Source organism: Pygoscelis adeliae, unplaced genomic scaffold, assembly GCF_000699105.1.
Source record: "Pygoscelis adeliae isolate BGI_AS28 unplaced genomic scaffold, ASM69910v1 Scaffold286, whole genome shotgun sequence".
Taxonomy (NCBI): Eukaryota; Metazoa; Chordata; class Aves; order Sphenisciformes; family Spheniscidae; genus Pygoscelis; species Pygoscelis adeliae.
In genome coordinates, this window is record NW_008825076.1 from 2,243,337 (window position 1) to 2,259,688 (window position 16,352).

Genomic DNA, 16,352 nt, shown 5'->3' on the forward strand with positions numbered 1-16,352 from the left:
CTCCCGCTTGCAGTAATGCCTTCTGTGCTAGAGAGAGGGAAAAGAACTTCTCGTTTTTCTTTTCAACCAAACTGCATCCTTTTCCCAGCCAGGGATGCCGAGCTGCAGGGAATGGAAAGAGGAACAGATCCAACTTTCAGCCCCAGATCCGACCGCTCCTGGACTCCTACCGGGATTAGTGCCGGCACACGATCGCTCCCACCAAGGGATGCGAGTGCAGCACCTCACAGGCACACCACCTGCTGCAAACCGGACAGCCGCCGAGCAAAAGCCAGCGCGTTCTGTCTGCCCGTGAGGGCGTTTGAAAACCCCGCCAGCTCATGAGAGCCGGGTGAGCAGTTTCTGCAGCAATGCTCTGCGGCGGGGGTTTGGCCGAGCCAGACACAGCGGGTGAAAGTGCCACCAGAAGCCCGCTGTCACCCTGCAAAGGGTTATTGGGGCAGCACCTCTGCACCCCCCCCAGTAGGAGCAGGCCCAGGAGCAGGCCCCGAGGCGCTGGCTTTGCTTCTCCTCCCGGCGAGAGGCAGGGCCGGGATGCACAGAAGGGATCGGCACAGGGTGCGGGATTACAGAGGATGCACAGGGAGTGATGTTAAAGGACAAGGGCCCCAAAGTCCGTGGTTACGACTGAACCGTGGGAGCTGCAGACATGAATCGTGGTCCTGCTGGGGCAGCAGCAGGCACACCCAGGGGGTAAATGGTTGGGAACGGGCCGCTTCATTACACCGCTCTTTTTAGAGCATCTCAATTACTCGACATTCTTAAAAATCTTTAAAAAACAAACAGAGAAACTGCATTCTGGTCTTGTTCACACCAGGACACATCAAAAATATAGGTGTTATTGTACACAAACGCTAAAAAAATTGTGCTTGTGGAATTAAGTTAGAATTGTTCCCAAAAGCAAGACCTCTCGGCTCCTGCATGGGAAGACACGAAGAGTGAGTTACAGCGAAGCACCTGGTAAGTTCGGGCTCACTTGCACACACGGGTGGGCACACTGACAAACAACTTTTCACCTGCTGCCCAACGGGGTGGGTTGGCCCAGAGCATCCCTTCGCTCTGGCACCCTGTGCCACCCCTCGCGCCCGCCCCCCTTGGTGTCCCTGCAGCCGTGCCTGCCCGGGGGCTGGAGGTGGGCTCCCCCTCCTCCTTCACATCACCCTTCTTGGAGCAAGAGCTCCCAAGTGGCTAAAAAGCAGTCAGTCAGCCCATCGCCCAGCTCTTTCTGCCTTTCACTGCAAGTTATTGGCGAGAGCATTAACGCGCTGGAGGGCAGAGGCACCACTCAGCGGGGTTAGGGACACCCCAAACCAGAGTCCCCCCCATTAGTAACAGCGGGGGCTGACAAGCCAGGTTTCTGTCCAGCGCCTTGCCGATGGTGGGATACCCAAGACTCTTTGGCAAGAAACATCATGAGCCAGGGCACATTATCTCAGCACTGCTGCTTCTACCAGCTGATCTGATAATCTCATTAAAAACATCGCTTGACTATTTCTCCCTTCCATAAAACCAGGGCAGTTCAGACCCAACGCAACAGCCCCCCTCATCCTCTATTAACGAACTCCCGCAGCCGCTCTCCCACTTCCAGACCAGCACCAGAATCACACTACTCCATGCCGTGGAGTCCACGTCCAACACGGTCGTACTCAAGCGTTTGACTTTTACTGATGCCAAAGAGAAACGACTCGGCAACGAGGCACGTACGGCAGCAGGAACAGAGTGCCTGGTGCAGGAGCTCCACTGCCCCATTGAACATCAGGGCTGTAAAGCAACTTGAGGATGTTTTTAGAAGCAGCAGGTCGATTTGTCTGGATCACGTGTCCTCCAGGTGGTCTCCATGAAGAAAACAGGGATGGCCTTTGCAAGGAGTAACAAATCCACACCTTGCATTAGCTGAATACTTGTTAATAAGAAAGAGGGTGTTGAGAACCCATTCCCACACTGCTGCTTCTCAGGATACAGGAGAAACCCATGCTTTCACCAAGGTAACAACAGGAATCTTTGCTTTGTCAACATTGATCTCCTTATTTTGCAGGTTTCACCCAAAATATAACTCTACAGTCCTTCTGGTTCCCTTTCCCTTCTGCCCAGCACACACAACTGTCACAGTTGCATTGCATCAAGCCAGTGGAGACGTGCAGCAAAACAATCCTGCAAACCATGCTCCGAGGGGGATGCAGCGAGGTGTGCGCCAGCGGCGGGGGGACCACAGCCGGCAGCAGGGGCGAGCAGCACCCAGGCGGCTCCCACGGCCCCGGCCGGGCAGAGCCCACACACCCGCCGGTGCCTCACAGCTCAGACCAGCGTCATGTGAACGCTGAGCAAACTCACGCGTTTTGCCCTTTGACAGGCCACCGCTGGCTTCCACTTACTTCAGCAATCTCCGGTTGAGGCGAACTGCTGCACAAGAAGAGAAAGAGGACTCCCCGGCTCAGACGCGCTGCCGGCAGACAGACTGAAGGATGCAGGCACACGGACATACGCTTCTTGTCCAAGCAAGGCAGAGGTGTAAAACAACCTCCTCGGGCACAAATCCCCCCCCATCCCCTCTGCCCATTCCTCAGCTGTGTGTCAGCACGGTCCTCATGCCTCTGACCCCACGATGCTGCCCGGCTCGGGGCTGCACGTGTCTCACACTTTAACACAAGGCACAGAAGGAGCTGGCTCGTAGGCAGGTCAGGAGCAACACAAGAACAGAGTAGGGGAAAAATCAACACGAAAAGCCCAGGGTAGAAACAGCAATCTCTGGTCTTCGAGTCTCACTTACGAGCAGCATGATTGTGGATCGTACAATAAAAGCCACGCGTGGGGCTTATCAGAGTCACTCCAGCCCAAAGCCTGAAAAATTAATAGGTTATAACGGCACATTTCTGCCTTACAAAATTTCATTACCTGTAAACAGAGATAACTGATTTAAACCACAGCACGCGAACTGATGGGACACCACCTTACTCCGAGAAGCTGGTTTAAGTCTTATTTCTCAAACTTTATTATTATTATTACAGGTAATTATACACACCAGGTAGGAATGCCACGAGGCTATCAGAAGGATGGATTCAACCTGCAGACCACGCACTGTTTGCTGTGCAAACAACCTGAAACCTGGCGGGGAGAGGCAGGATCATGCCTCCCCGGGCAGGAGCAGAGGGCACTGAACAGAGCAGCCGATGGGAGCGCTGCCTTCCCGAGGGAACGCGATTCGTTAATAAAGAGCCCTTTTCCCCCATTGCTCTGCAGTGACAGGGAGGATTTTAACAAGCGAGAAGCAAAGGCTGCCCTGGCCTTCTCAGGCTTGGATTTTTTTGGCTGTCAGTAAATTAAATTATGGGCCCCTATTTCAGGAGCTGCCATTCAGTGCCCAATACAGCAAACATCTCCCATGGTGATATTTTTTGGTTTTTCAACCGCAGCTATAAATAAGCTATGTGTTTTCGGGGTTCGTTCTTTCAGCGAGCATTTGGCCAGGTTGACTGTCCCCAGTGAAGCTGCCAGGTGCTGGATGAAGGCACCTTACATGAACCCTTCCACCCTAAATGCCAGAATTATTTTTGTTTAAATCCTCCCTTTTTGCCCATGCCCTTAACACCTGTGGCTTTCAAACCTTTCGTAGGAAAAAACACCTCTATAAGATGAACTCTCCCACTGCATCTCGCCCCAAGCAGCTCCAGCAGTGATCCCAGGTAACAGATAATTCGGAGCGGGGTCTATTGGAGGAAGCGAAGCCACCACAACACGGGCCCACGTGTCGCCCTCCCCACGCACACCCTCCTCGTGCCGCTGCAGCAGTGGCTCACGCCGATGAGTAACCCAGGCAGACCCGTGACATCTTCTCAGGTTGTGATACAGCAACTTAAAAGGCAGGAGAACAAGGTCAGCTGCTGCACTCACTGCAGGCACCAGCCCCAAGGTGCAAACTCATCCCCTGGGACCCAGCCCCAATACTCTCACATCTGTGGAACAGCATCAGCCTCTGCAAGTAAATATCCCGCACCTCCAGCAGGACCTAGCTGTGGCGTAAGATGCTATTCAGTTTAGGGCTAGAGCAGGCCAGGTCTTGGAGAACCAAAGCATTAAAATCCAATGAAAGTGATGGAGAGCATTAGAAGGGTCTCGTTTCATGCCAGTAGGAGACCAGAGAGGGTCATTTCCCATCACTCGTGTTCAAACATCAAAGCTCATGGGTGGCATTAGGAATATTTCAGGAGAAGAACCACACATTAAAAACTCATTCTGGTTTTTTTTAATACGTGTAATAATTAAAAACATGGCTCTGCATGCTGGATTTAATAAAATCCTCCCCTTCTGGCAGGCCTGCACAAGCCAAAACCAAGCTTAAAACGAGTGGACAGTGACCCTTCAGAAGAGGGGGTGTTGAAAGCGTTTTTGTTGTAGTTGCAGGGCAAGGGGAGGGGAAGGGACACAGGACCTGGGACTGTGTTTTCCTGGGAAGCATGATGACATCCAGGGAAGGAAGGGAACACTCTCAGCCTTCTGGCCTAAATTATCTGCTAACACAAATAATCAAATTCCAGGGACCACACTGCTCTGGCGCCACTAAAACAAGGGGGAGGCCCGGCCCCAGCGCTGCATGAGCAGGTGGCAGCCCGCGTCTGACCCGCTCAGGATATTCAAGCGCGATATACAAAATACTGATGCTCTCTAAGGAAGCCAGCATCACTCACAGTATCGTGGGAAGTTTTTAATGGCTCGCTCAAGGCAAGGCCTCCAAAATGTTTATATTAATACTTACATGTTGGATAGCCACTCATTTGGTCTCAGCTGGAAGGCAGTCCAAACAGCTGAGAAACATCTGGCCGCTAACCTTGGACAACATCTAATCTGGTAGCCCAGGGATTTAAGAGGTCTCTTTGGAGGGACAGAATTTTGGCAGATACCTTACCGAGATCTCTGTTCTGCTACAGTTGTTTCTCAAGTCCTGCTCACTGCTCCGGAATGACATATACAGCCGGTGTACATCCCGATCCCGTTTACACAGCATCTGAGTCCCAGTGATTACAAAAAGCGGTAATTAAAAATTACTCCTAATTTCCAGGAATACTCCTGAAGGTGTGTGACACTGTGTGCTCCCCCTGCTCTGAGGAGGGAGAAAGCAGCTGTTTGCCAGCTCACAAAAACATACATCTCTCCATCACCCTGCCCCAGTCTGCGTGCGCAGGATCAGTGCCGCCAGCCCTCCAGCCTTCCCTCCGCGCCATCTTCCCTCTGCCTGCACTTACTACCAACAAATAAGCACAAATCTGCCCCAGAAAGCCTCCGTAAGGCAAACAAAAATCCTGTTCTCTGTAAATCTGGAGACCACTATCAGGCCAATTATGAGCACGTGGTTTTAAAGCAGCTCTATAAAAAGAGCAAGTAGAAGGGAAAACGGACTCATCATTTCTGATGAAGATGGCTCAGAAGTTTGCTTCCCTTTTCCTTCCAAAACTCCTGCTTGTTTTTCTTCCAAAAGAAACTTCAGCATTGGCTATCCTGAAACGTTCTTTGGTCAGTGGAGAGCTAATGAAATACTACACATGAAAGAATAAATGTTGAGCAATGGAGAGGGGAAAGGGACTTCTAGATAGACCATTTGCCATTTGTTCTCCCCTCCTATTACGCATCAAGGTACCACAGGGCTTTCTATACATGTCAGGGCAAAGCCACCAACAACCTGGCTCGAGAGGCAGAAAATTAGGACAGGACCCACATTTCTGAAAACCCTTTGTAGGCTTTATTTAAAAGGAGATAAGGATGAAAAAGACGACAAGATGCTTGACAGATATAAAATGATGAGAATCTAGCTTATCTCCTTATCTTCCACGTCATCTTCTGCTCTTTGCTTTTTTGTTACAACAAATGTGGGAGACGCTGGGGGAAAATGTAAAGGCACAAGCACCAAGGACGTAGCACCAAGAAGGGAGGACCAGGAAGAAGATGCTCAATAAAGGCTAAAAAAAGTCTCTTTCCTAGCAGAGGCCGAGTGTGCTGGCTCTGGTCCAACAAAGCACTTAAGCATGCGCCTAACTTCAATTCAGCTTCACTGGGGCTTTTCACACGTGCTTAACTTTTAAGCCTTCTCCAGCAATCTGCTACAGCAAGACCAGAGAAAACGAGAAGCTGAATCTTACTCAACAGCAAGGTTAGCATGCTTTTGGAAAGCACCCTAGCCAAAGATTAATGCAATATGGCAATTTCCACTGACTTAGGAAAACTCTAAGCCATCAGAAAAAGCTTCTTAAATATAAAATAATATGTAAAAAAAATTAGATATTAAGAATATCACTATCAAACCCTCTTTACCTTCTTTGCGCTCAGGGAAGGTAGAGCTTGAAGCAGACACATATTTACGGGTACATGCAGAACTGGAACTCCCTTGTTTCAGTGTAAGCCAGTGCCAGCTTGAAAAAAATATTGAATTCACTGTGCTGTTTCTTGATGTAGGAAACACTGTCCTGTAGGTAAAGCACCGGCCTCAAACGCCTAATGGCCAATTCCCACAAACAGCAAGGTAAGCCACAAACAGCTCCTACAATTCTGGCAAAACACTACCAAGGCTGGTATTTGGCAGAGGAGTAAGAGCATGTCCACTGTACATCCCTGTTGGGTTTGTTTCCCGCGTTAAAATTGGCATAACGTAACGCTGTTCCTCTACATGGCATCTGCCTGGTAGTGCCACAGGGAGCTCCGGTGTCACGGCTCTGAAGCAGCACCAAGATAAAACATTCAGAGCAGCCGTCCTTCGGTCAGGCTGTTTGCCCGAGACCGATGGGCACAGCCGCACTCACCGGCTGCTTTTCCTACTCTGCGTCCTTGTATGGCTCTAGGGTGAACCACAGGCAGCACTGGCGTCTCGTAGAGCAGCTGATGACACTTTTTGGCTTAAAAATTATTACTCTAACGATAGTGGAAGAAACTTAAATTTTAAATCCAGAGCACTGCAAGAAGTTGTAAGAGTACAGAAAAGGCATATTTAAATATATACTCCCTACAAACACACACAGAGCTTAATTACAACAAAGTAAGAAGCAAACAACAATTAGTCTTTATTAACAATTAAAACCTCACTGCAGTGCCAGTTTTTCGCCTAGCAAGTTAATGCCTGTACAGTGAGAAAGTCATGATAAACAGGCTTTTAAAATTGAAATTGATTAAGGATAAATATGAAAAGTGGTTCCCACAAGACGACTTAAAATTTAAATTGAGCAGCATTTGCACCTTACTCAGACCCAAGCCTTGTAAAGCTTGCTAGCTCCCTCTACCGTCTTCATACTACGAACCGAGTCAAAACCTCGCTCCACACCCACAGAAAGCACTGGCCGGTGAGGTTTTTTTTATTGTAAGCGTCCAGTCCAAGGATGGCTCATATAACCTCTGCAGGAAGCAGTAAGGGGCAGCCGCATGGAGATCTCCTGCTCAAACCAGTCTCCTCCCTGAGCGCTGCTTCAGCCACCTCCAGCAGCACCTGCTCCAAGGAACAGCATTTATTTTACGGCCAACCCACTCATTTTATTTATTATCCCTTCATATCTTTCTCTTAAGTGACACTGGTTCAGGACATAAACTGAGGGTCAGTGGGTATCAACTAAACACTTTGCCTTTACACTGCCAGAGTTAGAACAAATACCGGTAAGACACGGTTTCGTTTCCCCACCTCATTTCTGAAGCACAAACAAGCAACCAGGCAGTGGGATGACTGGTCTCTTCCAGTAGGGTGTAGGTCGCATACACTGACAAAGCTACAACACGTAGATTCAATGGTAGCCGACTCTCAGGGCGTTATTCTTCCATACCGCTCCTACTTGGTTGAGGGTGGAACAGCAATGCATTGGAGCACTGAAGTGTTCAAAGAATGCAACTCCTAGGTGAGAAAATTTACAGTGAACCCCCCCCCCCCCTTTTTTTTTTTTTTTTCCCCATTTACCAGTCACCCTTAAGCATTCTTTGCCTTTACTATGAGGAACAGAAAGTCACAGTGCCCCACGTAATCATGAAATGCTACGGAAAAAGCTGTGCTGTCAGTAGGTCAAAAAATGTGGTTCTGCTGCACTCAAGACTACAACTTTTTACATCAAAGCTCCTGAGCTGGATGCAAGTATAAAGACGACTGAACACAGCCAACAGGTATCTTCTAGAAACCATGATGAAGAGTTGACGCTAAGACATTAGATCATTAATACTACATATTATTACTAATAGGAGCTCAGGAAAGTAATTTTTGCTTGCCTGTTGGTGCGAAATAGAATCGTAGAGATTTGAAAAGTTAAAGAAACCCACTGCCTCCTCCTCCTCCACTTTGCAGATGGCTGAGCTGCTTTAACTTTCATTTCCAAAAGTAAATTAGCTCCTACTTAAATGGAAGTAAAAATTTAAAGCTGCCTCCACCTGACTGCAAAGCACAGCAGCCGGGCTGGGAGCCCCCCCCCCTTTTTTTTTTTTGAAGCACCACCCAACTTCCTATGGCAAATGTTGTTAACACATGGCTCTTGCCAGCACAGCTCCCAGCGGAGCACGGCCCAGGTCAGGGTGGAATGCTCTAACCTGTACAACTTGCAAAGCAAAACAGACAGTTTCAAGGTTTTAAAATCGTTACTTGAAGGACAAAGGTTGGGGGAGGCCCCAGTCATGCACCAACCATATCCTCCTGAACAGGGCAATGGAACTCTTACAACAGCTCTGAAAAACAGAGATTATCAAGCAGCACGCTATAATTATCAAGCATTGTTCCGATTCCCATTTAACATCTTTAGATACCAAGCTATTTTAAATAAACACAGACACACAATGCTGACAAAGTATTAGTCGTATTGTCTTCAGATACCCTCCGAGCTGCCAAAGGACTGAGTAGTATTCCAGGCTTAGAAGCCAGCAGCAAGTTTCACAAAGTTTCACAAAAGGTCATTCCCTTTTTCATTCCTAACCCAGGAAGAACCTTGTTTCACCACAATGCTGAAGTGAACACACGAGTACCTTCTGGCAATCCTCTGAAGTGGAGACACTTTACACTTGGAAAAGGCAAAAATTTCACAGCCCCGTTTTTATCCAGATTTGGAGAGAAGGTCAGCTTTTTACACTTCACTATCTGAGTGGAAACAGGTGAAATTTCAGGTTGTGACGTTCTCCTTGAACTTGACAGACAGCGTAACATGCAACTGTATGGGGATTTGATTTCCTCAGGACTACAGCACATAAAGCTCACTGCAATGACAGAGCACCTTCAGACAGCACACGTATCCAGAAATTACTTTCAGCAGTTTTCGCATCTTGTAACGTTACCAACTGCCAAGTCTACGGGAGTCTGAAAATAAAGATTCTCCTTGGCACAGCAGCAGCAGCTGGATAAAGACAATTGCCTTTCGCCACCAATTTACATACTGTTAGCTCAATGTGATCTGTAGGAAGATACTTCCAACAAATCAAGAATTCCATAAGGGATCAAAATTCTAAACATAAATACAATTAAAGCCTTCTAATATTAATGCACACTTTTTATTATATTAAAATCAGGCAATGGTCTGATACAATAAAAAGGCTGCTTATGGAATACTGTTATGTTAAACTTTAATTACAGAGGATGTTAAATCCTTACAACTAATATTTTCCTCAAAAGAGTTAATGGAAACATCAATTGTTCATTGACTTGATAGCTGCTGCTTTAAAATGTGTTTATTTTTACTTTTTTCTTTCTTTTTTTTTCTTTTTTTCTTTTTTTTTTTTTTTTTTACACAAACACTGAATTTTTCATAAAACTTAGGACACACTAGGTTGGTTGTATGTAAGCTTGCATCCACATTTCAGCAGTTAGTGGTCCGAAACAGTAAACCAGAAAAGGCAGTGATTTGCCAGGATGCAAAGCCAATGAAGGTCCTTAATCTGCCGTATGCACCGCTTCCCCAAAATCTTCACTGAAGAGATTTCTCTTCTAAGACTTACAGATTCCTAATAAAATCTACTACACTGATTTGATTTGTCTGTAGTCGTCACATCTTTAGAAGGGCCAAACATAAGTGCAACATTTCGTTAATTAACATTCTTGGGTCAATCCAAAGCACCAAAACACAACTATTTGAGCTGGAGTGTGTGTTCGGAATCTCTATGTGCAGAGTTTCCCCATTAAAGTTTGGCAGCAGAAGACTTAGGCAATCCTGGTAAATTACTGCTCTTTTCACCACGTCAAAAGCCTATCTAATAACATCAGCTGTGGCCAGCTTGGCGGTGTGGCAGCAGTGCTGGAGGGACAGGGAAAATCCAAGTTTGCGAGCAGAATAGATACTCGTTTCCCAGGCTGGTGAAGACTAAATTTGTTGCGAAACCAAAATGATAAGCAGGAGGGAACAGGTCAAGTTATTGCCCCAGTGCTTACCCCTGCCGGCCAGGGGTGAGAAGAGTCACAAAGAGGGGCAAAAAGAAAGCAGCACCCCCACTAAAAAGAGGGGAAGAGGGAAGAGATTAAAAGAACCCTGAATCCCTCACCCAAAGCCCACATCACTGGTGAGGGGGACCAGGAAGAGAAATACAATCTATGCCTTGGCCAAAGAGAAGAAGGAAAGCTTGCCCCAGACTATCAGGGCATTTAAAAAAAAAAAAAAAAAACCAAAAACGACCACAGTCACATTCAGCCTTTACTAGAGATAGCACAAAGGGAGGGATGACTGAGGTTAGCACACATCCCCATTAGTAGTCCATAAAGCCCAGTGTAGTACTGGAAGCAAAAACCTTTGTGTCTACTCTAATAAATAGCCCTGAGCTTCGACTCTATTGCAAAAGACAGAAAAAGGAAAAAAAAAACCCAGGCCAGACACACAGCAAGGTGATTGTGGGATGTATGCTTTCACAGTTAAGTTAGATGTGCCACACTGGTCTTGACAGTAATAAATTTAAATAGACTTTTCCTGATACCAGAAGTTCAGCTATGTGGACAGTGGTTACACGACAGGATTATTTGTTATAGCACAACTTATATTTCAAATGAAAAAAAAATTAGTATCATTTACAGTATCTCAAGAAAAACTTCCTTTGAATGGGAACTTCCTTTCCAGTATTTTGAGGTCTACAAGATGCATCTAGAAAATTTACTACTGTGGAAAATGAAGACAGCTTAAATTGAATAAGGGGGGCATGTTGTTTTGTTTTTTTTTTTAATTAATTGCTGTAACATTGTCCTTCAGGTGGCTGAGGAAGTTTCATATTTTCTTTAGACATCATTAGACGCCGAAGCTCTTGCAGAACAACTTTGATACTATAAGAATTCTGCCATTTTGCTAGGACTGATATGGCTCTGGGGTCCACCTAAAATAGACAAAAATACCATTCCTGTCAGAATCGATACGTTTGATACACTTAACTCCCCCCCACACCCTCCAACTAAAAATCTATTAAGGAATCTGAGTGGGAAAAACCAAAGAAAGCAAAAGCGAGCAAATCGTTTCCTAAAAGCATAATAAATACCCGCATGATGTTTGTGAGTTGCAAAGGGCAGGGAAAGTAAATTCCACGGTTTGATTTCAGAACATACTTGGCTCGTATGCTTCCTCTTCTACCCCCCCTTTCCTTCTAGTCAAAGAAAATGGCACCAGCAAGCAATAAGTAGTTAAGCAAGTTGCAAGTATAAACAAAGTATTAATTCGAAGCTGCGCATGAAAACCACGTTAAAATGAATAAAAACCAAAAACTTACCACTCCATTAGAACTATTTACTCCATTCATATTAATTTTTGTTACAAATCTTACAAATGGAGGTGCTTCTGGATACTTAGGCCCACATTCTATTTTAAGGCTGTATATTCTGTTTTCATAAATTGTCTGAGGGGAAAAAGAAAGGGGGGAACAATTACATCAGGCAGTTCGGTAAGTATTTGGTTAAAACAGTGGTTACTTTAGGGACATGCAAACTACTAAACATAAGGGCAGCCACTTATATACTACGCTGGCTACCTCTGTTTTGGGTTCCTTTTATAATATTCAGATTATCAAACGTTACCTCTTCAGGGTAATAAATTCTACTGGTCTTTCAAGCATCGATTTTGATGTAAGTATTGAAACTGGCATTGCTTCCCATTCACCAGCTGAAATGATTTTTTTTTTAAATCATCATATAGCTCAGATACCTACTTTTCAACCAATCTTTATAAAGCAGCTGTGTTTTATCAGTTTACTAATCAGACACACTACCTTGAAATTGAAGCCACAGCTTTAGCTTAGGCAACTATCTAGAGACCAAGAACTGCACTTGAAAGATTTCTTTGGTCATAAACCAATGTGCCAGTTCTCAGAAAGGGAACGCTCCACGATTCAACACATTGCAAAGTACGTGCTGATCCCAAACAGCATTATTGCTTTGTCTCCACAGCAGTAACACTCTGTTGTACTTAACAGCTAATAGAGAGAAATCCTGGATCATGAATTTTTAACTAACCAATCAACGGGTATAGAAAAGACACAAATGTAACAAGGCTACACTGATTCTTCAATATTTAAAATTAACTAAAAGAAACAACAGTTAATGTTATTCTGCATTCTGAGAATAACTATTTTTGATGTGCTGATCTGATGCAGCCTGGCACAGAGCTCCGGCTAAGCTGGGCAATGCAGGCAGCCGGCAGAAGTATACAACAGGAACAGGATCATCACGGGGAAGTTTAGGCAGACAAGATCTCCAGATTTAGAGCTTCTGACACAATTTCCTGCAGCCTTCAACACTGCAATAAACATCAAACTTACAAGGCAGTGACCACGAGCAAAAATCCAGGTGAATGTGTGAGTGCAGAAGCCCAGAAACAGCCAGCAGCTCCTGCTCACCAGCGGCAGCAGAGCACCACGGCTCCACCAGGATCTTAAGAACAGTTGCCCAACATACAAAAACTTCTCAGTATGTAACTCCATGCAATCCCTTTCAAGGGCCTGTTATGCCCCTGAACATCTTAATATTTACCTTAATATTAATGAGCATTTTGATGCAAACCACTACCAAAAATATAAGAACTGACTTCCTGATTCAGCTGCTTCTCATCTGTGCAAATGAAGTGGCTTTAAACCAGCCTGCAGCCCCCCGCAGCAGGACCAGCACCTGGCCAGGGCTGGCTGGCAGTGGTATCCCTCGGGCACTCCTCCAGCGCCTCGACCAGACAGCCTTTCAGATGTCCAGCCAGGGTCGTGACAAACTGAATGCTGTCCCAAAGTTTTGGGGGAAAACATCATCTGTCAGCTCTGCTCAAGACTGCCCAGGTCTCCTGACCAAGTCCCTGAGCATGCCTTGTGCACAGAGCAACTAACAGCCCAGAGGTTCGTGCAGGTTTTTAGGGTTTTTGCAAATAACCGCAGCACATTAAGACTAGTGAATGGAAAGCCTTGACCGTGCCCATGTCTATAGCCAATATAAAATATACGCAGCTAAAGCTGAAGTTTTGACAGTGCCACTGTTTTTAAATAGCCTGTATAAACAAGATGAATCACTGGCTGCGAAACCATCCGCACAAAGTCTGGGAAGGAGAAACACGCTTCCATGTATGGTAGCAGGGACACTCAGAGCAGCAGCACGTATCTAACTCTGCACCATGGTTCATTTTTCCCTCCGGGATGCCCAACATAAGATTCTTCCACCTGCTACAAGTGTGACTGCTTTCTACCCAGAAGGAAACAGGATTTTAGAATTTTCTTCTAGAGCCAGTATTCCCACATCCTATTATGAAAAAAAAAAAGGTAATAATATAACTGAGTATGAACAGAGCTAAAAGCAGGACAGCCACTTAGCAAACAAGAATGACTGAAAGTCTCTCTCAATACAGCCTGTTGCTTTCAAGCAATAAGCTCAAAAGAAGTCAAGACACTTATGAATATAGATTTTTTTTTTTCAAAAGTGTGTCAGAAAGACAAAAGAGGCACAGCTGAATCATCTTCTGTGATAGTCCTCTAGCCTTGGTTAGCAGTATGACATGAACTACAAATCTCTATCACTGCTGACAAGTCAGCACATGCCTGTTTGCACATTTCAGTTTCTATTTAATCTTCTAAATTAGATTTCAAGGTTGCTTAAATTTTCCATAAAGTGTATGCGCACAGTGAGCTTTCTTCACAGTCTCAATGCAGGCTCATTAACACTCTCCTAATGTTCTAAAATCAAATGCTGTTCTAGAAAATTATTCCGGCATATCATAAACAAACAAAATGATCACGAACGGGGAGATGTTAAACAATGGCAGACAAAAACACTTCTGGATAAGATAGAAAATACTGCACGTGTAATGCCATTATAATATAAATTCTTGTACAACCTCATCGTATGTCAGAAAAGGCAACTGATGGAATGGAAACACATAGGGCAGTAGCATGATTAAAGGTCTGTAAAGGTTTCCGTATAATAGATTGAGAACACTGGAATTGTTGAGAAGCGATACTGAGGCCAGGTACAGAAGGCAACATCTACTATTGCAGGATGGAGAATCAGCTACTTGCACTTCATGGCAAGGATATTAAGGAAACAGAACAGAGATACACAGTGCAGACTGTGCACAGTGCAGATACTGCAGACAACAGACAAGTTCTGGTTTTAGAATACATGCATACATACAATGCACAATTAAGTGCTCAAGTTCGCTACCAGAGCGGAGACCCACAGTTTAGTAGGGGCTGGGGGCGGGGGGAGAGAACGCGACAATACTACCCACGAAGACCAGTAGCATTGTAAGAAGCTACTTTGGGAGAGAACATTCAGAGAAGAAACTGAATTCATTAAAATTTGAGTTTCCTGAGTTAGCTGAAACTCTACAAGAGCAAGTCAGTACTGCTGCAGTAAAAACAACCCATAAACTCAACAAGAAACAGCAGAAAGACTAGCAGTACTGAACAAAATATCCACGTTTTACCTACATTAGCTCCATATGTATTCTCACTAGCCGAACGATTTTAAACCTTGCTGTATTCAAGAGTACAGGATACTAGAATCCTGGAATCTCAAAAGCTATGTCTTAATGAATCTGTAAACATAAAGCAGACATGTAACAGAACTAACCAGAGAAAGGCATTAAAAATATTCCAAATTATAAGCCAAAAGACATATAGATACATGAAACCCATTATTATACGGAATGTGAACTTTCAACATAAATCACTTGCTCAAGTGTTTTTTCACTCATTTGTGTTTTGTTTTCTACTTCAGTAGTTAGATTAAGAGAAGAAAAGGGAGAAGAAAAAAAAAAAACAGTACTATTTTAATATTTAAGTGGATACTTACTCTTGGAGGCCCAATAATCATTCCTGTCCATCTTGTAAGTGTCATATCTTCATCATCTTCAAGGCCCCAGCTAACTGTTCCATCACCTACTCCTTTCTGACCTTCTTCAAGTTCTTCCAACAGACGAAAATTACGAGGAACTTTTACTCCTGAAAACAATCAGAAAAAATATTTTCAGTTGAGACATCTAGTAAAGAAATAAAGCTACAGTAATTTCACTGATACTTTTGGTCATTCTACAGAAAACATTTTGGGTAAAAACATTAAAATATCACTATTTTTTGAATGACAATATTTCAACACTATGAAAAAGATATCCCCATATTTAGCTTGGATTTTACAAGCAAAATCAAGGTATCCACAATTAAACATGCTAGAAGGCTGACAGGCCAGTTATTAGGGCAGGCAGTAAAATGAAAGGAAATCTCTGTCCATTCAGAGATACACATGGTATTACGGAGCTCTAATTAGCACTTGTCTACATGGTTTATAGTGAAAAATTTAGAATATTCTACAAAATGACACCATGAGAGGCTTAACATCACTCAAGTCACTCAGAGCTTTTAAAAATACCATTCAAAGCAAATAAAACTCTTTCATAACTATAGTAGGTTAATCTGAAGTTAATTTAAGTGGGCTTTGTCAGCAGCAATAGCATCCTTTGTACTTAAGACCTCCACCACCAAGGAATTTCAGCACTTCTGGCACATTTATCCTCAAAACACACAACAAATCAGGGAAGTTTCCTTATCCCCATTACATTAATGGAAAACAATGGCACAGAGAGCTTAGGTGACATATCCAAGGTCACACCCGAAGGCCGTGGCGAAGGGGGATCCTGAACCCAGGCCACAGGGCACTTAATTACTCATTCTTCTTCAAGAATGAGTACCTCAGTCATCGCAAAACGTAAGTGCACTCTAGGCCACCACTGCTTCTTTGTATTGGTTTTGCGTGGCAAGGTTTCGGTGGCAGAGTGGCAACAGGGGTGGCTTCTGTGAGAAGCTGCTAGAAGCTTCCCCCATGTCTGATAGAGGCAATGCCAGTTGGCTCCAAGACGGACCCGCCGCTGGCCAAGGCCAAGCCCATCCGCAACGGTGGCAGTGCCTCTGGGGGCACATATTTA

At 44.8% G+C, this 16,352-nt stretch overlaps 1 protein-coding gene across 2 annotated transcripts in view; it reads right to left on the reverse strand.

Annotated features, from left to right (window-relative positions):
• Positions 1 to 9,467: 9,467 nt before the first annotated feature.
• The window catches only part of LOC103919267 (ubiquitin-conjugating enzyme E2 variant 1), a 14,220-nt gene continuing 7,335 nt past the window's right edge, over positions 9,468 to 16,352 (reverse strand). For both annotated transcript variants that reach the window (XM_009326747.1, XM_009326746.1), the window contains exons 2-4: positions 15,227 to 15,375; positions 11,674 to 11,799; positions 9,468 to 11,286 (exon numbers count right to left, since the gene is read on the reverse strand). In XM_009326747.1, coding sequence (XP_009325022.1) covers positions 11,140 to 11,286; positions 11,674 to 11,799; positions 15,227 to 15,271 — 318 coding nt within the window. In that variant the 5' untranslated portion in view covers positions 15,272 to 15,375 and the 3' untranslated portion in view covers positions 9,468 to 11,139. The remainder of the gene's footprint in view (positions 11,287 to 11,673; positions 11,800 to 15,226; positions 15,376 to 16,352) is intronic.